The 23,873-nt window shown below is 34.8% G+C and overlaps 1 protein-coding gene across 4 annotated transcripts in view; it reads left to right on the top strand.

Annotated features, from left to right (window-relative positions):
- Positions 1 to 23,873, top strand: part of LRRTM4 (leucine rich repeat transmembrane neuronal 4) — a 764,460-nt gene that overhangs the window by 240,863 nt on the left and 499,724 nt on the right. The window contains exon 3 of one of the 4 annotated variants that reach the window (XM_064377853.1): positions 7,378 to 7,407. The exons of the other annotated variants lie outside the window; for them this stretch is intronic. Within the exon in view, the coding sequence (XP_064233923.1) occupies positions 7,378 to 7,389 (12 nt within the window). The 3' untranslated portion in view covers positions 7,390 to 7,407. The remainder of the gene's footprint in view (positions 1 to 7,377; positions 7,408 to 23,873) is intronic. 4 annotated transcript variants of the gene reach the window in all.

Raw genomic sequence — 23,873 nt, 5'->3', positions numbered from 1 at the left:
ATGTTATAAATGTATTTGTATATCAGCAAACAACTATTCATTTTCAAAATCTTGCAAATGGCAAACTGTTTTTCATTATGTGAGTGAGCTGTACATTAATCAATCGTGTTTTTTTTTCCCCCAAAGTTTAAACATTACAAGTGATGTGGTAATAGCCTTGTAACTTTATTTTTGTGGCTCCGTCCCAGCTGGCTTCTCCTGAGATACTACTGTGGAGAAACATGACAAAAGTTATCTCTAACTGCAAGAAAGTCTGGGAAATTGGGAAACAGGATACACAGGATGCATTTGAACAAATCATAGTATTTATTTCCTAAGAATTACATAAATATTATTCAAGTTTCTTCTAAAGATTAGATTCTGCCTGTAAAAGTTTGAAGACAGACAAATGTTTATTTCTTTGTGTGTATTTTTTGCCTGGCTGAGTGCTTATGAATTATATCTTTATAGATCAAATGCAATGTTATGTTTATATCTTGGACACATTACATTGGAAAATAATGAGAAAAACCAATACATATAATCTTTTTTATAGTTTATGAATATTATCTTCTAAGATGATATTGACTTTTCACTTTTGTTCCTTTTATATTTATCTTCCCTTCAGAAAGATCAGCTTTGCAGATATTGTCCTTTCTAAAATATCTTCTCACCTTCCATTTCATTAATCTAATTTTTTCTGCTTTTTAAACAAGTTTTCATATCATTTTTCAGCAACATTAGGTTATTTATTGTCATCAAAGTGTATTGCAATTCCATTGTTTTGTTTTTAAGTTTCCATTCCTTCTTTCTAGGTTTATCTTATAAATGTATTATTTTATCTAATTTATAAACTATTTTTTTCTATTTGACACTCTGCTTCTGATTAATAGTGGTTATGCCCTATTGTAATCAATTTTGTAAGTCAGTTTTCTGTGTTTTCCTTCTAGAACTTCTCTTGGGTCATATTTGCTTTTATATTAGTTCATACGGCTTTTGTTTTGCTTTCCTTTCTAATCACAGAGAAATGTTGTTATAGCTGCTTTCTTTTGTTTGTTTTTCCTTGAAGAATGTCGAGACAACAGATTTGTTGAATTATATGAATATATTATACTATTTATTATATACAGTAGTGCCCATTTATCCATGGACGATAGCCTCCAAGACCCCCAGTGGAAGGCCAAGGCATGGATAGTACCAAACCCTATGTATACATACATACCTATGATAAAGTTTAACTTATCATTCAGGCATAGTAAGAGATTAGCCACAAAAATGAATTGTAAGATAGAACAATTATAACAATATATTGTAATAAATGTTATGTAAATATGGTCTCTTCTCTCTCAACTACTGAGTGACTAACAGGTGAGTAATAGATACAGAGAGGACAAAGAGATGATTCCTGTCCTGGACAAGATAGAGGGAAATGGCACAAGATTTCATCACACTACTCAGAGTGATACATCGTTAACTCATATTTATTTCTGGAATTTTCTATTTGTTATTTTCAGACTGAGGTTGACTTGAGGTAACTGAAACTTTGGAAAACAATACACAATCAGCTATGCTACTTTTTTCTTTGCTAGGTAAACGGGAATTACTGTATTTGTGTTTAAATAAGATTATATATATTTAATATAGACATAAGATATATATTATATATTTAAAATTTTAAGGTAAAGCATGAGTAGATATTAGGAGCTCTCCATTTTCTAGCAGATTTTTACTATAGTTCCTGTTGTTCTAGGATGGTGTCATTTTTCTCTGTGCCTTGCTCCATTCTCTAAGTTCTAATATAACACAAGATGAAGTGAGCAAGCCAAACACAAGCTCAAGTTCTCTCCCTGAATTTCTATTATACCCCTCCTGTTCTGCTTGTCTCCTCAGCAACCTACATGGGCTTACCTATGCAAAGATGCTGCATTGTGTAACCCACATTTCCACTCCCAATGAAATGGTACGGGGGTCCTTCTTTTGGCACTGTGGCCTTGAACATGACATTAATTTATATTTTTTTCTATCTACTATTTGTACAAATACAGAGGGCAAAGTTAGGATTCAGCAAGAAAAAAGCAATTGTACTCTCCCAGACTAGAAGAAGCAAAGAGAGGCATAATTTATTATGTGAACATCTTTTGATTCTGAGAACAGATACTGTGGAGTGCATGAAGTATTTTCTTATCTTTATATAAACCAAATCTAAGATAGTCAATAAAATTAATTTTGAGTAGATTTTCCTTCAGGTAGCCCACAATCCTCAATGAGAGTTATTTTATTCATTAAAAAATGACAATAGCTAGATATTTATTGATTGTATATTTTTTGTATTGCTAATGACTACTTTTATGAATTCTGAACTAAACTGGAGACTCATATCAAGATACTAATTTTAAATAGAAGCCCTCTGTTTAGTATGTACCCTTTGTAGTTTCTACAGTGTGACTTTTTTCTTTGCTAGACCTTTTTTTTTCTTACATATATTTTGTTGGTGGTAATTTCGTGAAGAAAAAAATGCCAATTGAGAAAAAATCATTTGCATTTTATAATGCTAAATAGCAGATGCTTAAAGCCCAAAATGTTAGTTAACATTTAGTAAGTTTTTATCAGCTATGCTAGTTTTATGATTTTTTTAAAAGATCTTAACTATTAATTAAAGAGTATGATTATTAATAATTATCAATTTTTAAGTAACAATTATTTAAAAATTAATATCATAAAATGATTTGGAGAAATTTGTTAATGTAAGTTTTAACTACCTTATATTTTATTTTTAAAAGCATATTTTCATTTTATTAAATTATTGACTGAAATAGGTATGAAGAACATACTCTGAACCCATTCAAAAATCTGGATTTTAACCTACATACCTCAGCAGAATTCTCAAGATGGAAGCAAGACTGAGGCAACTTGACTGGTCCATAGAATTTTTTCAACTCTGAAAATAACAGGAAACATGCAATTTTGCCATATAGAAGATTATTCTATCCAAAGTTTATTAGATTCTAATATTTTCAGTGGCCATATTCAGTGCAGTTTAGCACACCAGGAAATATAAAGTTAGATGTCTATAATTATGTATAAGAAAAAGTTATTTGTGTTTAAGGAAAATATTTTATTACTTTGGTAGCATAGACTTTTTATATTACTTCCTTAAGGTTAAAATAATATCATTTTATTAGTGTTACTAACCAATATGACTTGTCTTATCCAATACTGTGAAAATAGAGATATATCATATTTGTAAAATTTGGAAGGCATAGATACCTAAAAGTATATGTTGCCTATCTTCTTTTATTTTAGACTATTGGAATTTTCTTTTTTAGATGGAGTCTTCCTCTGTTGCTTAGGGTGAAGTGCAATGGCATGATCTTGGCTCACTGCAGCCTCTGTCTCCAGGGTTCAAGCAATTCTCCTGTCTAAGCCTTCTGAGTAACTGTGATTACAGGCATGCACCACCATGCCCAGCTAATTTTTGCATTTTTAGTAGAGATAGGGTTTCACCATGTTGTCCAATCTGGTCTTGAACTCTGGACCACAGGTGATATGCCCGCCTCAGGCTCCCAAAGTGCTGGGATTACAGGCATGAGCCACTGTGCCCAGCAAGGATCTATTTTTAATATTTCTCTTTCTTATGTGATTTCTCTAATATTTGCTTGCAAAATCTTATGTGACCATAATTTTTGGTATTTCTATTGGCCATATATATATATTTTCTATTTTATGCTGAGTAGAATTAATTTACATATATTTAATTATACTCAACAATTATTTAAACTTAGTACTAAGACATTTCCTTTTACTTCGAGTTGAAAATATCCTCATTACTTTTTAAAGAGAATTTGTGCTGGAATGATCTTAAATAAGTATTGAGTTGCTTTCTATTGCAAGAAAACGAAAGAGCAGAAAAGAAAAACCCACAAAAATGTTATTAGAATAAAGGTTTCCACTCAGTTTTACAGATATCAGAGGTTTATATCATTTGGCCTTTAGTTAAATACTCTGAACCTCCAGGAATAAAGGTTCTATAGTAGTATTAAGTATTATTGCTCTTATCTTCATCATCTAAATGCAATCTTTAAACTACTTAAGATTCACCTCTCACTGTTGGACACTTTCTTTAATACCTGTATAATTGTAAAGAGGGCTTTGATGAGTATATTAAGGTTTTTTCAGTTTCTGAGCGAATTGCTTGTTTAGCAGTAGATAAGCAGACTTCAAGGACTGTTGAGATTATCAGCATACAGTTTCCTTTGATTTCTTCATTTTCTAATTTCTTTATACTTCACCTCTTTCTCACTACTGTAAAATATGCAAGCAAGCACCACATTGAGGTGAGAGGAGCACAGAAGGACTTTGAAGAAATAAATTATGTTTTTAACTCCATCATTAACTTCTAGTAAGATCTTAAGAAAAATTACTTAATTACCTGCAGAATAGAGGGACAGCATCAGAGACCATCTGACTGGGAAATACTGGAAGTTGTCAAGAATGTATTTAATACTGACTATATATTTAATAATCTTTTTAGTGATTCATAGCTATTAAATAAGAGTATATGTGTCACCTGTCCAATGGAATTTTAAATCTAGTTCTAATTTTTTACTACTTTCTATATTTAATGAAAAGACAAAATATTAAAAAGCAAAACATTTTTCTTATGAAATAAAATATGAGTACCAACCAGTTTAAATTTGGGCTTCTATTAATAGAATGTTTTATTATCTTACAGTAATCTACATTAACAGAACATTATTTTTTGGGGCAATGAGTAAGTATACTGTGAGAATTATCACTAGCAGACCATTGACTATACCCATTACCATAGGTGTACATCCTTCCCATGTGAAACACATCCCGAGGAAAGGTTTGGGCTATATGTAACTATTACCTATTCACTCTCAAATCAGAGTGAGCTTCACTTGTTGGACAAAGAAAGGATCACAACACAATTTCACAAGACATCTAAGGTATCTAAAAATGTTATATTTAGATATACAGGAGACAACACAGGAATGAGATGCTCTATTTGTTTTTTATTCATTTACTTATTTGTGCCTTCAAACTTTTTTTCAATTTTCATTTTAATTTCAGGGTGTTCATGTGCAGGTTTGTTGAATGGACGTAATTAGTGATGCTGAGGTCTGGGGCACAAATGACCCCATCACTCAGGTACTGAGCATAGTGGCCAATAGGTAGGTTTTCAATCCTTGCCGCTTACCATCCTTCCTGGTCTAGTAATCCCCAGTTTTTATTATTGACAACTTATGTCCATGAGTATCTCATATTCAGCCTCCCACTTATAATTGAGAACATGTAGCGTTTTGTTTTTTGCTCCTGCATTAATTTGCTTAGGGTAATGGTCTCCAGCTGCAACCATGTTGTTGCAAAAGGTATGATTCTGTTATTTTTATGGCTACATAGGATTCCATGGTGTATATGAAACATATTTTCTTAATCCAGTCCACCATTGAGTGGTACCTAGGTTGATTCCATGCCTTTGCTATTGTGAATACTGCTGCAATGAACATGTGAATGCAGGTGTCCTTTCGGTAGGACTGTAATAGGAGTTTAGAGTGCTCTTAGCTTCCCTGAGAGGATTTTTTTTAGGTTTTTGGCCTTTTGCCCTTTTAAGAATGAGAGAGGGGACCACGGAGCAGTGCACAGTAAATGCCGGACTTAAAAGTGTTTGTAGAATGTGGTTTATTTAGAGACAGAGAGAGAAACAGGAGACTGACTCCACTGGGAATTTGAACCAGTAACCTTGCAGTTGCAGGCCCTATTCCTTAACCAACTGTGCAAACAGGCCACTCGTCTTAAGCAAAGGCAGAAAGCTTTTTTAAGCCATATTTTGAATGAGAATGATGCACCCTGAGGCCGTGTGGCATGCCTAAAAGCCAGGCGGGGCTGACGGCCAGCAGCCGCTTCTTTTCCCTCAGCCGCACAGGCAGAGGAAAAAAGCCGCTTTCTGCGTTAGTTTAAAAAGCCACATTTGCAGCTGCTGCTGGGCCGGCTGTGAGGTTTCTTGCTCCCGCGGCATTTGGTTGCCATGTTGACCCCGCCAGAACCACCTGCGCGGTGGGGCCGCTCCCCAAGCCGCTGCCCATACAGGGACCCGTGCATCCTGGGGAGCCTTTTTACCCTGCTGCCTGGGACTGGAAAATGCCAGAGAGGACTGCCAGAACCATGCGCCAGGCTGCCGCACTCCCTGGTCCCCTGCGGGCTTGGGCTGTACCTCGCCTTTCCCCTGTTTTCCTCTGGCCGACCTTAGTGCACACTGGGTTTCACCCGCTGGGGCTGGGCTGTTCCCAGCTGGCAAGGAGCGGAAGCATGAGGTGGTTACCTTTTCACCCCACAGGCTCCTGCAGGTTTTGGTCCCAGAGATAATATCCGAAGGATGGAGAAGGAGAGGGAAAGCAGAGAGAGAGTTTGGAGGTAAAAAAATTGTGCTTTTAATTATGGCTGGCCCGTGCCACTTAAGATGGACTGGGCCGCACCACTTCGTGTTCTTAAAGAGACAGGGCAGAATGGGGCCGGTTTTACTCATGATTTTAAAGCCTTCTTCTCGGTTGTACCTCTCTTCTGGTGTACCCCCATCCTGGCTGGCTCACCAAAATGTAATATTGGGGTTTAGGGTGCCCTTAGCTCCCCTGAGAGGACGTTCTTCCAGGTTTTTGGCCTCCTGCCCTTTTAAGAATGAGGAGACCACTAAGCGGTGCAGTAAATGCAGGACTTAAAAGTGTTTGTAGAAAGTGATTTATTTAGCGAAAAAGAAACAGGAGGAGAGAGAAATAAACAGCTAACTTTTACACTGAATGAGAGAATTTAGAAAGATGGAATTTAGGAGAGGAAAGCAGCTTCCACACAGAGCGGATGGGAATAGAGAGAGCTGGAGTTTAGGAGGGGAAGACAGGCTTCCAGGAAGGGAGTGTTCGTGGAAGGGGACTTCAGAGGGAAAATTCAGGAGAGAGAAAAACAGCTTCCACGAGCATGAGAGTGTTCATGGAGGGAATTTAAACATGGAGTTTAAAGGGGTGTGGAAGAAGAGAACATTTAACCTGGGAGGAACCCCCACCTTCTTTAAGACCCAGGCCAATGAAAGGAGTTTCTTAGAACTTTCCCTGGAGTGATTGACTTTTAGTCTCTGCCCACCCCCCCAAACCTGTGCCTGAGAAATTTAAACATAAACCATTAAATATCCCATATGGAGAGAGATGGGAACAGGGAATGGCGCTAGGAAGTTCTTCCCCTTAAAACTATGCCCACTTGTGGACCCAGAAAGAGAACACATTCCCTCAGGACCGTTTGTTTTCTTTTGGATATATGCATAATAATGGGATTGCTAGGTCAAATGGTAGTCCTAAGTTCTTTAAGAAATCTTCAAACTTCTTTCCACAGTGGCTGAACTAATTGACATTTTCACCAACAGTAAGTATATAAGTGTTTTATTTTCTCTGCAGCCTCTCCAGAATCTGTTTTCTGACTTTTTAATAATAGCCATTCTAACTGGAATGAGATGGTATGTCATTGTGGTTTTGCTTTGCATTTCTCTGATGATTAGTGATAATGAACAGTTTTTCATGTTTTTGGCCACTTGTATGTCTTTTGAGAAGTGCTTGCTCATGTATTTTGTCCATTTTTAATGGGGTTATTTGGGTTTTGCTTGTTAATTTCTTTAAGTTCTTTACAGAATCTGGGTATTAGTCTTTTGTTGGATGGATAGTTTGTGAATATTTTCTACCATTCTGTAAGTTGTCTGTTTACTCTGTTGAGAGTTTCTTTGGCTGTGTAAAAGCTCCATCTTGTCAATTTTTGTTTCCGTTGAATTGCTTTTGATGACTTAGTCATAAATTCTTTCTCAAAGTTGATGTCCAGAATGGTGTTACCTAGGTTTACTTCTAGGATTCTTATAGTTTGAGGTCTTACATTTAAATTTTTATCTTGAGTTAATTTTTCCATATGATGAAATATAGGAGTCAAGTTCCCTTCTTCTGTATATGGATAGCCAACTATTCCAGACCCATTTATTGACTAAGGAGTCCGTTCCCCATTGCTTATTATTGTTCACTTTGTAAAAAATTAAATGGTTGTAGATGTGCAGCTTGTTTTTCCTGGGTTTTCTATTCTGTTCCATTGGTCTATGTGTCTGTTTATGTACCAGTATCATGCTGTTGTGGTTACTGTAGCCTTATAGTATAGTGTGAAGTTGGGTTATGTAATACCTCCATCTTTGCTCTTTTTGCTTAGGATTGATTTGGCTCTTTTTCTGTTTCATATGAATGCCCACTTTTACCACTTCTATTTAACATAATAATGGAAGTCCTAGCCAGAGCAATCAGGGAAAAGCAAAACATATAAAAGGCATCCAAATAAGAAAAGAATAAGTCAAACGTCTCTCTCTATAGATAATATGATTCTATACCCAGAAAACCCTAGACTCTGCCAAAAGGTTCCTATAATTGATAAACAACTTCAGTAAAGTTTCAGAGTACAAAATTAATGTACACAAATAAGTAGCATTTTTATATACCAATAAAATTGAAGCTGAGAGCTAAATCAAGTATTCAATTTCATCTACAATTGACACCAAAAAATGAAATATCCAGGAATACATCTAATGAAGAAGGTGAAAGATCTCTACAAGAACAACTATAAGACACTCTTAAAAGAAATAATATATGACACAAACAATTCAAAAAGCATTTCATGCTCATGGATTGGAAGAATCAATATTGTTAAAGTGGCCATGCTGTCCAAAGCAATCTACAGCTTCAATGCTATTCCTATCAAACTACCAACATCATTTGTTCACAAAACTAGCAAGATGCTCTATTTAAAAAGTATACAATGTGAATGATTTTTTTTTATATTTGTCACCTGCATCTTATTTTAATTATTTTATTTAGCATGCCAAAGCCAGAAAACTAACATAGTCTGTGTGGTCAAACTTTTCATTTTGTGTACTTTCTGTTCTTGACTGTTTTTGTGACTTTATTTGCATGTTTTCCTTAACACATTTACCAACATCTGGGCTTCTATCTCATGCATTTTCATGTACTTCACCATTCTTGAAGGCTAAAGGTATTTGGATGTAACACATATCATTCTACCATGCCTATATTTTTTTCTACTGATATTTTAGCAGTTGAGAACAGCTGCAAATTGCCTTATTACCAAAGCACAAATGAGATTGGTTCTTTGTTTTACTGTAAAAACCAAGTCATGTAGGACATTTTATACTTTACCCCTACTAATTTTTAAATTTACTTTTATCATTTGTCTAAATAATTGCTATTTAAGACATGGTAGCTCATTTTTCTTCAGATGTTTGGAGATAGCAAGCAAGAGAGGACAGTGTTGTTGGTAGTAATAGATAAAGCTCCAATTAAGAAATAAATCCTGCTGAGGCAGGAGAATTGCCTGAACCCAGGAGGCAGAGGTTGCGGTGAGCCGAGATTGCGCCATTGCACTCCAGCCTGGGTAACAAGAGCGAAACTCCGTCTCAAAAAAAAAAAAAAAAAAAAAAAAAGAAAGAAATCCTGAAATTAAAAAGTCTGGAAACACTGTTAGACTGTAGCCACTGTAGATCATAATTATCTACAGAAATCATGAATAATCTGAGACTCTTTGATCCTAAGAATGACCTTTGATAGACATTCATTCACAAGACTTATAATACAAGCAGCACTAAGTATGGTTTCTGGAATTAAGCAGCATGGAGGATAGAGGGGCACTGGGAAACCTTAGCCAAGTAAGATTGACATTGATTTCAGATGAAACTCTTCAACCAATTACGAATGAGCTTATTAGTCAGTACCTGAAAGGAGAAACAGATACAACTCTACTTCAATATGAGTTTGCAGAGACTAAGTCATGTTAGACTAATGTAAATCATTCTTTTAATAGGGTTAGTAGCTTCATAGATCAGGGAATATTAGAGACACTACAGACAGGGGCTGGATTTAAGCCAGGCATTTGACAAGTCTTCTGATATTTTCCTTGTTGACAAGACAATGAACATAAGCTGGATTTCAAACAATTTCTGCTTAAGGATAATGTGTAAATCATTTGAAAAATCAAAATAATGATAACTATTTATAATTGTTCATATGCAAGCCACTGCTATATGCTTTACATATATGCTCTAACATTCTTAATTCTCATATTCTATGAAATCTTATGCACATTCTTTAAATTAGAAAACTAAGGCAAAAGAGGTTAAGTACTTTATACAAGGTCACGTGAATAGTAACTGGCAAAGTTACATTGCAAACCCGGTATGTTTAATTTCAAAATGACATCCTTAACCACTATTTGATATATTACTTGCCTTGTTCTGCACCTTTAGACATTTTAATTAATTATAGAAATGAAAATTGGAGCATAAGCTGTATCCGAAGTAATAGAAGATATTCTGAGCAATGCAATTAACATTAAAGTTAGCTAATTTGTATTTGTTTTCTATAACTATTTTAACAAATTCTTACAAACTCAATGGCTTAAAACAACGTAGATGTATTCTTTACATTTCTGTAGTTTTAAAGTCAAACTCAGATCCCAGTAGGCTAAGATCAAGGTGTGAGTAAGTCTACATTTCTTCTAGAGGCTCTAGGGGACAATCTAGTTTATTTCCATTTCCAGTTTCTAGAGGTTGCCCACATTCCTTGGTTCATGGCCCCATTTTACCTCCAAAGCCAGCCATGTTGTATTTCACTCTGCTTTTCTTCCATGTTTACATTTTACCTTGACTTCTGCTTTCATATTACTCATTTGTTATTATTATATTGGGCTCACCCAAATAATTCAGGATAATCTCCCTACTTAATGGCAGCTGATTACTTACATCTACAAACTTAATTCTCCTTTGCCATGCAAACTAGCATGGTCATAGGTTTTGGAGATTAGGTGTGGACATCTTTGAGTGGGGAGTATTATATTATTCTATCTACCACCTTCCTTATAATTCATTTTCTGAGTTATAGCAAGAGTGAAATTCTAAGACGTGTATTGTTTTTTCCTTACATAACTACTTGTACAAGCTTGACAGTTCAAATCCTAGTTAAATATGTCCTGTCTCTCTCTTCATTTCCTTATATATAATATTCAACCAACTTCCTGTCTTATTATAATAGTCTGTAAGTTCAAATTGTTGAAGCTGAGTGACAGACATATAGGGGTTTTATTGTATTAATCTAATTTTCATACATTTAACATTTGTCATAATAACAGTTCAAAAATAGACTCAAGCGTTTTATTAGACTCTATAAAAAGCTACCTATATTATTAGAATAATAAAAGCTAATGCAATATGTATTAAATTAATAGTATTATAATATCTTGAATAAGAAAGCATGTTATCCCATAGTTTTATTATGGCTAAATAACAAATAAATTATGATATGCTCTTTTGAAAACCACAAAGGAAATAAATGTAAACAATTGGAGCATATTCATAGGAGAGCAGGTAGAATGATGTATGAATAGGAATATACATAAATTTGGTTGAAGAAATAATATTTATCTTGACCAAAAAGAAAAAAAAAAGCTAGGCTAATATTACCAAATATTTAAAGAATCATCATGATAAAAAATAAGTAGATTTGTTTTTTCTGTCCCCTGATAAGACTTAATATGTATTTAGTAGGTACATGGAAAGAGCTTTTGGAGTCTATAATAATTGGAGTCATCCAAAGATGAAAGAAACTGTCTTGAAACACAGTAAGTTAGATGATCCCATGAATAAGATAAAAGTAACAGTTTGTTTGTTGGCCCTCCAATGGTTATAGTTTCCTCTAACTGAGATATCTTAGAATTTGGTAACAGATGAAACTTTGGCCCTTTTAGCTAGCAACAATCTCCCAAGCCATGCATCATGCTCCACGTTGTTTCTCAGTTTACAGAGTCATGATTGCCTATTATAATCACACTTAATTGTTTAGACATGTAAAGTCTCATTGTTTAGTGCCACAGTACAAAGAGTACACTACGCAGGCTACTTGAACAAGGACAGTGGAGTGTACTGGTAGGTAATGAACGGTTAAGCCCATGAGGGTGGTCATGGGAGGGAAATCTAATACTTGCCAAAGGATAACAAGTCAGAAAGTGGTAGAGTCCATATGGTATGCATACTTTCCAACATAAACTGTGCAAACTGCTAAAACAAGATATCGTGAATGAGGTAGCTATATCTCTCATACATATCTGAGTTCTTCCTCTTCGGCTATATTGGGATAAATGGCCCCTTTGTTCCACCTTAAGCATGCCCTGAAACTCACATTTTTGACTTTAAATTTTTCTTGACAATTCTTCCTATATACCTTTTGAGGAATGTCAGTTTTGGGATTTTTTATTTCAAGTGATGTGAAGACCACCATTATTTTCAGGCAAACTTAATCACTTATCCCTTGCTATAAAATGCTTGAAGAATGAAAAGCATATTTTAAAAATATTGATCAACTTGCACAGACACAAATATGGTGAAGTTTTAAGCTCCGTCTAGCTGTTATAGGACAATGTTATGTGGAAAGAAAATGTTTTTACTTAACAATTGGTTTTCAATCTCATTTGTAGATAAATTTAATATTTTGAAATGTTTCACATTTAGAAAATTTTTTTCTGGTCATTATAAGAACTGTTTAAAATAGAAAGGGCTCCTGAGGAAATGAAAACACACTTGCTTTGCCCATGGTGACATTGTTGATTAAAGGTGAGCAGGACTGAAGAGGTGCTAGACAGGAGGAGAACCCAGTTTTGAACTTTGGACTTCTAATTATAAGTTTAGTGCTCTTTTCACTATGCCATGTGACCTTTCCAAGTAAAATGCCACATCTCTCCAACATGGTAATTGGCTTTCAGTGTGACTTTGCAGCAGCAATTCTTCTAGGGGAAAGAAAGAAGAGAGAGAGTCAGAGAGAAACTCAAGTGAAATACTATAGTCAATCCTAGCAAATGAATTTAATTTATTTTTCTTATGAACCTAATAAGGGCTAGAATTAATATGAAATGAATAGCTGCAGTTTTCTCATCTTTGGTGTACCATACAGATCTACTTTAAAAAGTACTCAGTGACATTTTAGAGTAAATATGACAAGCAAATGTAAATGTAATTACACAAGTCATATATGGTGTGAGTCATTTGTAAAGTTCACTACGAATGAGCTATACTCACAGAATCCATTTGTCATTTAAAAAAATGAGATCATCTGCTTTTACATATGAACGCAGAAATTTAAGACTGCACTAAACTCCATTAAAGCCAGAAAATATCCAAATTACCATTCTCCAGTGGCTCAGGTTCAAATAATCAAACTGTGAGGATATTCCCCATTCATTTTCTCTTGATGAAAGCTGGTAGAGAAAAGAAATGGAAAATCTGATGAATACCTATATACCCTTAATATTTTGAGAATTTTAAAAGGTATTTGAATAAAAGACAGATGGATATCTTTGATTTTTAATCTATTATTTTATAACTCTACAGTATAAATTTTTGTAATACATGGATTCAAATTTTTTGTGAAATGATATGTAATTAGCAAATGATTATTTTCTATTTGATGTAAGAGAATGGTTAAACTTATACTGAACTAAAATGAAGTATTTTTCACTGCTATACAAAGCTACACTAAAAATAGTAAAATTTATTTTCTCAGAAATTATGTCCTCTGTGCCATTGTTGATAACTATCTGTAATTAGTTTTGCATGTAACTGTTTTCAAAGAGTGAAAGTATAAACAACAAGGTATGTGGCACATTATAGAAAATTGTTTCAAAATGCACACATTGGGTTGTTCCCTCTTCCCTGACATGTACTGTGTGGTTGTAAGTCACTAACCTTGCCTAGTTTTTTTTAAGGAGTGAACATAGGAGAGCAAAGAATACTAATAGAGAATATAAAGCCATTATCTCAAGGACAACATGAAATAAGGCAACTAATAGGCTTACCCACACCTTGTCCTCTTTTCCTGGCCTCAAAATTTGCCCTCTTTTCCTGATTATTTTCCCCCTTACCATTTATCGGACAAATCTCTCCTGTCTTCTGAATGCTAGAAGACAAAGATGTCAGTTTCTCTGTTTGTTCTTCCTTGTAAACTTTTTCCCTTTAGAAATCACTTCAGCAGCTAGAGTTAGAAATAAACGTTTCCATAAAAAAAAATATATATATACATAAAAAAATACATATATATATACACACACACATACATATACACATTTATATACAAGCACATTTACTGAGGTGCTATTGATTGCATCAGGCTCTGTTTGGTTCTATAAAAATAATCCAGCAAATATTTATCACTAATTGTGCAAGACATTAATAAATGCATTGGAGATAGGGGGAAATTGAAACTATATACACACATATGTATATATACACACACACACATACATATATTACACAATAGTTGTATATATGTGTATATATACTGTACAATACAGCTATATATTGTATTACACAATAATTGTATGTCTGTATATATGTCCTATGACAAGATCCTTTCTTTTTTCTTTCCTCCTTGCTCCCTCCCTCCTCTTTTCTTTCTCTTTCTTTCTCTTTTCTCTCTTTCTTTCTCTTTTCTCTCTCCCTCTCTTTCTTTCTTCCCTTTCTTTTCTTATCTTTCATTCTCAATTGTTTTAAAAATACCGTATTTTTTATAGTTCGGTATTTTCTAGAGTCTCTGAAGTAGGCAATGTGGGGACTTTTTGGCTAAACCAAAACCAGCGACTTATTTTTAGTAGTTAGAATTATAACTTAATGATAAAAGTGTAGGAGAATATGGAGCTCTTTAACTTAATAAACTTAGCCCTGCAAGCAGAAGTTGAAGATAGATTGAATCACTTTTTTCTTTGTTAGTTTTGGGATTCTTCCCCTTACATTTGGATCAGCTTTTCCCTACTCAATGACTATGTGTTTTTCATCTAACTCTCATTTTTTAAAAATTAGTTATTTCCTGAAACCTAAATAGGAAAGGAATTGTTATCTTAATTGTGGGAACTCGGATGAAAGCTCATCATAAAATTGAACACATTAATAATTTTCCCCAGGAAAAACCACTAAGAAAAGCTCTTATTAATTTGTTCATCTCTGTTTCTTTATCTATATTATTTATCTCTTTGATTTGGTGTCACATTAATTTTGAGGGTCCAGAAGCTTTCTAATACTGAATTTAAAAACAGTGTGCAAACTTGGCTAGTACTGCTACATAGATTGAGTAAAGGCCAGCGCTGGTGAGGTCCAGCAGAAGAGGAACACATCACAGTGGCCTAGAAGCCTAAATCCTCCCATAGACCTGTGAGAAGCCAAGCAAGAAACACAGTAGTTTTCAAAAGCCCTAGTTCTATTTATATAGTTATGTTTCTTGAATTGATTTGTATGCTCCTAATTTTATTTTGGGGACCTTTTTTATAATAACATAGCCTACAGAATAATTTTGTCTGATTATCAATTATATTTTAAACTTATATTCAAGAACATTTGCTGAGCTTCTATTGATTGCATAAGGCTATATTTGGTTCTATAAAAATAATCCACTAAGTATTTATGTAGCACTTTAATTATGCAATGCATTTAATACTTGCGTTGGAGGTAGGGAGAAATCGAAACCTTATAAAGCACCAACCTTGTATTATGGGATTTTATGGTCTAGCTTAAAAAGTTATAAAGTGATCTTTGCAGGAATAAATAACAATGCAAATCAGTGTAGGTGGGTACTAAATGTGTGGCACAGAGAAATGCTGTGGAAGTTTTAAGGAAAGAGATTTTTTATAGTCAGTAGTACTTTACATAAGTCAGGATGAATTTAAATGGCCCATGACAACCACTTACCATTTTTCTTTTATGTCTCTTTCTCTCTTTTTTGTCTAAGAGTTAAACTTTACATTTGGATAGCATGTAGCTTCTATAACAATCAGGATTCTAGTGTTTTGCACACTAATGACTGTGTGTCCTTAGTGACCCACACAGAACTGACACATGCAATGATGCCCATGGTTTATGTGATGGAACTCATTCATAATAAGGGCTACCAAATCCTTACTCTGTTTCTTCTTCAGCTACACATTCTATCAAGATATCTGGGTTTTGAAATTTAGGAAGCATGGGAGAACCTAATGACCGTTATTATTAGTTAACTCTTCTGTGGTTCCTTTTATCTCTATTTTAACAATCCCATATGAGGGTTTTAATGGATGTTAGAATGAGCTACGCTATTAAAAACTCAAAAGCTATTGTATTGTAGTAATAGAGCCAGAAAATTTCTGAGACCATACTTTTAATACAATTGTGATAATAGGTTGTTGAGATTTTTTTGGTCAAAACCTATTGACACATTCTAATTTGGTTTTATTAATGTCACTTTGAAATTACTGATCAAGTACTTAAATTGTAGTCTTTAAATACAGTAAAAAAAAAGCCAGAGGATTATAAAATATTTTCTGAGACTATATTGTAAGCATATCTGTTAGTTCTTAAACAAAAAAATTCTCCCTGTAAGAAATATGGGTAGTTAGGTTAGCAAATTTATCATCCAAACACCATGACCTTTATTGCACCTGTGGTTTCACCATGTTTCTCTGCAATTTGAGATATTTTTCTAGAGGTATAGATAAAGCAGGAAGCCAGGACTGCATTTAAAATCATCCAATGAACATTTAAAACCCTTGGGTTTCATCTCATCTAGATGCTCATTAACCTTTTTGTGATAGATTATTTGGTATCTTAATATATAGAATGCTCAATGAAACAAATATCTTTCCTGGTTGCCAAATGTCTTAATTTTGTGTGTGTGTGTGTGTGTGTGTGTGTGTGTGTGTGTGTGTGTGTGTATGTATGTGTATGTGAAAATGTGAATATATTCATATGTGAGAGAAAGACAAAGAAAGCAATACACAAAGGGAGTGTGAGGGCTTTGGAAATATAAAATGAGGAATTATTTCCACAGAGTGAACATAAAGGATTCCAGTGTAATCAAACTAATGAATCTCAGGCATTGTTACTCTCTATTTTTAGGAGAGACTTAAAAAAAAAGGATTTCATGAAGGTCATTTCCTAATAATTTTGTAATTACTGAAATAAGTCAGAAATACGTGTGCTGCATTTACTAATAAGAAATGCTGGTTAAGGAATATGATAGCATCTAAATGTCCACATATTTTGTAAAGTCAATCAATACATGATAAATATATGATTAACAGTTTTTGAATCTTACTAGTTGTGTATTTCTAAATGGTTTCAAATATCAAATTCAAAGCAGAAATCTACAAAACCTTTAAAATTTATACTGCTGATTTTATATATTGGTCATGTAATTTTGTTTCAGAAGGGGAAGCATCAAATTTGAAGAGAGTTTTGTACGTTTATCCCCTTTAAACATTTGAAAACTGTGAAATCTGATTCCCAGAAACTTCTGCATTTCCTGTTTATTATAAGTTTCCTAAATAATGACCCCCACTTATAGTCCACCCAAATCCATGAGTTATTTTTGGAAAGTGTGGTTTACATGGGTTTAACTATTAGCTTATAACTCTTCCTTGTGCTAAATCCATACTAAAATAAAAATAGGATAACATGGATTAAAAATTTTGCCATAGTGATTAAAAAATTAAGGTAATAAAGAATACAAGGTAAAGGTTTGTTTTCCTCAGAATGCTTGTTCACTCAATAAGAGAATCTAAACTGTTGAAAGTCAAACAGATGCTCTGAAAATCATTGGTCTTCTATGTAATGTATGCATTTTTCCCATTAATAGCATTATCTATTTAACACATCCATTACATATCTTCAGTGTTAATTTAGACTGAAAAAAAATATAGCAACTTCAGAAGGAAATCTTCCATTAAATTAAGGATATTGACTTTAATGGATGTCCCAGATAGACTTGAAAATTAGCAAGATGGAAAAACAAGTTGATTAAAGTATGGTCCCATTATAATTTGTTATGCCACACAGAATGAAAATAGGAAGATGGAATTCACTAAAAAAAGTACTGCCATCAATATTTTTTTGTACTCTAAAATACAAGACTTTAAAAACTGTCAAATTATAGAACATATGTAAAAATATGGCTCTCCATAATTCTGAATAAATCTGTCTTAGTCTATTGTATTGCTATAAAGGGATATGTGAGGCTGGGCACTTTACAAGAATAAAGGTTAATCTGGCTCATAATTCTCCAGTATGTACAAGAGATTACATGGCAAGAGAGGAAGGAAGCAAAAAAAAAGAGGGGTGGTACCAGGCTCTTTTTACTAGCCAGCTCTCATGGGATCAAATAGAGTGTGAACTCCCTCCCAAGTGTAAAACTTATCCATGAAGAACCTGCCCCAATGACCCAAACACTTCCCACTGGACCCCATCTCCAAGCTCAAGGATTTAATCATCATGAGGTTTAGAGAAGACAAACATCCAAACCATAGCAATCTCTAGCTTGAAAAAAAAGAGCCCTTAATATTTACAAGGATCACTTTGTTTTGATGGTCAGGGAATTAGAAATGACGATCAATACACTTGCTTAATGACCTCATTTTATGTGAGATCTCTGTGTCTTCTCAGGCATGGTGAATTGTTGCTGCTTCCCTTTCTCCATTCTTCCTCTCCCCACATCCCAGACCTTCAAAAATGGCTATTACTATGTTCATTATATTGCTTGAAATTAATTTTTAGTGATTCATTCTTTAAACCTTATAATCTTTATATTTTTCAAGACATCTTTATTAAAGTGCCCATTTGTCTGAGCCATTCACTAACAAACAGTTCAATAAATGTCAAAAATGGCAAGGTTTATAAAAAAAATCCACAGAATTATTACCAACGTCTAATATATCATGTCTTGATGGATGCATGTAGAAAAAAAGAGTGTTACAGAGGGAATGATTATGATGCTCACTGAGAAGAAAGGAGAGATAAATGGGGAAGTTTTCAAATAGGAATTGGAACATGAGACATCTTGAAGGAGGACTAAGAATTGACCAAGCAGAAAACCATTGGAAAGGGATAGAACATTTTGGGCAAATGAACACAGCAAGTATAATGGCTTGAAAGTGTTAAAACAACATGATATAGTCAAAGACAATTGAGTAATGTCTTATGTTTGAACTACCTGTGCCTGTGGAGTGAGTACACATGGCACATGGTAGGTGGAGGCATATTTTGGTGGGAAACAAGAACAAATAAGAAATCTGCTATTGGATCACAGAAAAAAATTAATCTTCTGATAAGGAATTTGGCCATTAGCTGAAAGTACATGGTAGCTAAAACAGGAAGGATGGGCATAATCAAAGCAATATTATAGAAACTTTAATCTGAGTAGCAGCCTAGAGAGTGAATTAGAGGGGGAACACCAGAAGTCAGAAAGACTCATTAGGAAGCTGTGACATGGTCTAGGTGGCTAAAGAGGTATGAACTAATGATGGAGGATTTTTCTTGGCTCCTCTGCTAGACTCACAGCAGTGGTGCCCCCTCTTCTTGGCCCGCCACACTCAATCTCTTGTGGGAAGGAGCATGTGAGCAAGCAATTGAGGGATCTGGCTGGATGCTGCAGGTGCCAACATAGGAACAAGCTCCATGCAGGACCCACAGCCAGACTAGGCACAAGTGAGCAAATACAGGACCTGGAAATCCCAGATGGGGTGATACAGTGCTCCTTTAGTTCCACTGTTCACAGTCTGATAGATGCTGGGGTGTCAGCAGCTTAGTTGGCCCCTTGCCTCATCTCATGGGGTGGCTGCCCTCTGTCAGTGAGGGCAAGGGTCTGTGTGACAGCCTTTTCTGGGCACCTATATTCTGTGGGTCCTGAGCTCTTGTCCAGCATCAAAGAAGAATGAGATCACAAGGACAGTTGAAGGGTAGTGAAGGCGAAGAAATTTATTGACTGACTGGTGAAAATGGCTCTCAGTGGAGAGGAGAGCTGGAGAGGGCACGACAAGGGCAGATTGTCTTCTTTGAAGTCAGGTTGTCTCTTCCCCAAAGTCAGGCGATCTCTTCGCTGAAGTCAAGCTGTCTCCCCTCTACCAACTGAATCTGGGGTCTTTGTAGGACTTAGAATGGGGCATGCATGCTGATTGGTTTGTGAGTATGCAAAATAGATGAAAGGAAAGACACAACTCAAAGGTGGGCACAACAGTGTAGAATACCAATTAGAAAAAGGTAAGTATATGTAAAATAGGTGAAAGGTGAGGACCAACGAGAGAAAAGTGCACCAAACAGAAAAACATGTTGTTAATCTGGTGCCAGGATTTAACTTGTAGCTTGGCTTTCATGCTTTAGACTATCTTCAGCTTGGAGGCAGAGTTTCAGCAGAGTCATGCCCCTGTCTGCCTAGGCATTTGGCTGCCTCCTATCACTATCATAAGGAAGGGAGAGTGGGGATAGTATCAGAAATGTTAATGGTCAAATAAGAACAAGGAAGTAGAATAGTAATAGAGGTTATGAAAAAAAAGACTTGTGAGTTTCAGGCTTATAAAAAGGGGCAGACATTTTCTTCTAGAAAATACGCTAGTAGGTGTTAATTCCACAGGGCATCTTAGTACACATTTATTGTGACACCAAATTAGAATTATATTTTTCACAGAAAAGAGCATTTGGAGGAGAACCAAGCAAGGGTGACCTTATTTTCACACTAGTCATCATGGAGGGATCCCAATATAAATAATCTCCTTTTAGTGAGTGTAAAGCAAGGGCAAGAGGATACTATTTCACAACCTTCTTTGGCAAACCGAGAGCAAGACCTATTACCTTTTCATTTTTTTCTTCCAATTAAGTCCTAACTTTTCAATTTTCTAGGTCACTTTTCTAAGCTGTCTCTTTCTTAAAACCAGTGACCCAAATACATAACTTATTAAGACAGAGGGTTTTACTTTGGCCTAAGCCTCTATAGAGGGATGCAGATGTATAAGTGCTGCCTTATCAGTCAATCCAAACATCTTGCTACAGTTCAGATCTTAAATCATCATCTTTCTATTTTAGTGCATGCCTGTAGCTAGAGCACCTCAGCCTCTGTGTCTGTCAGCAATCACAGGTAGAAAACACACAGCTGAATCAATGTTGGAAGCATGGTCCTCCATGAACGTGTCTATGTTACTTAATTACCAGGCAACATAATTCAGAATGTGAAGAACCAGTAATCCTGGAGTTTAGTTCAAGCTCTTTCCAGTAAATCACTATTCCCAAGGATAAAACATTTGACTATTTAGTCTCTTTTATTATTTGGTTTTGTTGAACATTATAAGATTCTTATATAAAACATATACAAAACAAACATAGTTGAACAAAGGCCATTGTGCACTGAAAGAAAAAGAACTTAAGAAAAATAATTTAACAAATATTCCCAAGGATAAAACACTGGACTATTTCGTCTCTTTTATTATTTGGTTTTTGTTGAACGTTATAAGATTCTTATATAAAACATATGCAAAACAAACATAGTTGAACAAAGGCCATTATGCACTGAAAGAAAAAGAACTTAAGAAAAATAATTTAACAAAGATCCTTATTTATAAATGAGCCTTGTATAATTGTGCTCTGTATAACTAAAGCCTTTTTATCTTTCATTAAATTATTAGTTATTATCAGCAACTGGTGTATTTGAATGTAATTTGTATTTGTAAATGGCACTTGCTTAGAATGTTTAGCTGACACTTTAAGTCAGTAAGTTTTATATAATGACATATAATCTATTGTCTTAAATCAGTGAATGCTTATCATTAACAATACAATGTAATTGTCTTCTTTTTATCATGTACTTTTGTAACTATTTTATCTCTATGTTTAACATATAGTAGTTTAATTATATTTATTCTGCATTTTTTATATGTCACCATTCTTGAAAATTTATGAGTCAATCTAACCAGGTTCAGGCCCTCCTAATGTGTAATATCTAGGGAGGGAAATAGATATTTAATCACATAATGATATAAATATATAGTCACATATTGTAATAGCTGTTTTGAAAGAAAATGCACAAATAAGTACTAGTTTATTAAAAGAAATTCTAAACTAAACATAAGAAAAGATGAAATGTCAATGACAATTTCCCAGAATAAATAAAATTTCAGCTGAAATCTAGAAGATTTTTAGAAAGTGAGGAAAAAAAGAGAAAAAAGACAATTGTTAAGAGAATAAATTAGTGTATGCAAAGGTTCAGTGGTTCTCAAGCTATAGAGCACATCAGAATCACCTGGAAGGCTTGTGCCAAAAAGGCATTTCTGGGCCTTGCATAGAGCTTATGATTTAGCAGACTCGGGTAGGGTACCAGTATTCCCAGAAAGGCATTTCAAACAAGTGCCTGGCTGATGCTATTGTTTCTGGTCCAGACACCACACCTTGAAAACCCCTAGATTAGAGAAATTAAAGTAAATTTATTATGGCTAGTATAGTGGAACTATGGATATGAGTGATTCAGAATACAGAAATGGAGGGAGAAGACAGATTACTTAAGCCCTTATAAGATATTTTTGTTTTCAAAGTATCAAGAGAAATTGAGTACAACTACTGTTTATCAGTTTTTTAAAAAGAGCAATTGGGATGACCATAGTGGATTTTAAGCAACGAATTGTTGTGATCACATCCATTTTTAAAAAAGATCACTTGATATACAGCGTGCAGTAAGGATTGGAGGGGAAGTAAGAGAATGCATGGTGGAAAAGCAGTTAGAAGACTCTCTCAGGAGTTCAGGTGAGACCAAGGCAGGATGGTAACAGTGATGATACAAAGGGTTAAAGAGACACAGGGGACATTCAGGAGGAAAAAATAAATAGGACTCGGTGATGAATTAAATATAAAGGTAATGAAGAGGGAAGGGTCAATAAATGACTAAGAATACAGTCTTCTGCGACTTAGTGTTGCTTTTCAGTGAAGAAGATTCCTGGAAGAGGGCCAAGTTGGAGATGAAGGGAATGAAAGAAGAATATGATGGGTATTGAGGATATTTAGGTACTTTTTAATGGAAATGTCTAGTGGGTATTTGGATATATTTGGACCTGGAGCTCAATTGGAAAATATATGCCAAACATATCAATTAGAGAGTCACTGACCTATTGACAGAATTTGAAGTAGTGGTTACAGATCAAATTATATTACGGTAAAGTATGGATGGAGAAGCTTAAAGAGCATAAGTATAAATTTATGAAAGAAAAACTAGACAGCAAAGAAAGTGAGCTGTTAAAGGAAGCTGAGAGGCAATAGCTAGAGATGTAAAAAGAAAACAAATCTATGTTACCATGCCTAATCATTTTCATAAGGACATTTTTAGTGTTTTATTTTCCCCTTCGGAACATGTTTGGGACTTAAAGTTAGTCTTAGTGCTTTGACATTTCCCCAGCATGTACTAAAAATTTTCTCATTTAAAATCTTTCTATTCTCTTTTCTTTGAAATTCTAATTGTCTGACAGTGTGATCAGATAATTTATGGTCCAAACTAGTGTATTTTTGAATTTGAAAAGGACATTATCCAAAAAATATTCTAGAAAAACAGTTCTAAATAGGACTGACCAGGTAGGTAAAGTGGGCTCTAATGGTGTTATGAAGTGTTTTTTTCCTCTTCAAAACTCATGTTAAAGCTTAATCCCTAATGCAGTAGTGTTGAGGGGGTGGAGCCTAGTGGGAGGTATTCAGGTCTGGAGGGCTATGCCCTCATAAATGTATTAATGCTTCCATAAGAAGAACAGGAGTGAGTTCACACTCTTTTCTGTTCTTCTGCCACGTGGGGAATGGTGTTCCCCTCCTCTATACAATGCAGTATTCAAGGTGCCATCTTGGAAGCCAAGACCAGGACCTAACCAGACAGCAAACCTGTAGGTGCCTTGGTCCTATACTTGAGGGCCTCTGAAACCCTGAGAAAGAAAGTTCTGTTGCTATAGACTGTGGTAATCTATAGCAGTACAAAATGGACTAAGGCAAG

Source organism: Aotus nancymaae, unplaced genomic scaffold (assembly GCF_030222135.1).
Source record: "Aotus nancymaae isolate 86718 unplaced genomic scaffold, 86718_ANA_hifiasm-v0.15.2.pri h1tg000017l, whole genome shotgun sequence".
Classification (NCBI taxonomy): Eukaryota; Metazoa; Chordata; class Mammalia; order Primates; family Aotidae; genus Aotus; species Aotus nancymaae.
The sequence above is the reverse complement of the archived record's forward strand: the minus strand, read 5'-3'. Positions and strand labels throughout refer to the sequence as shown.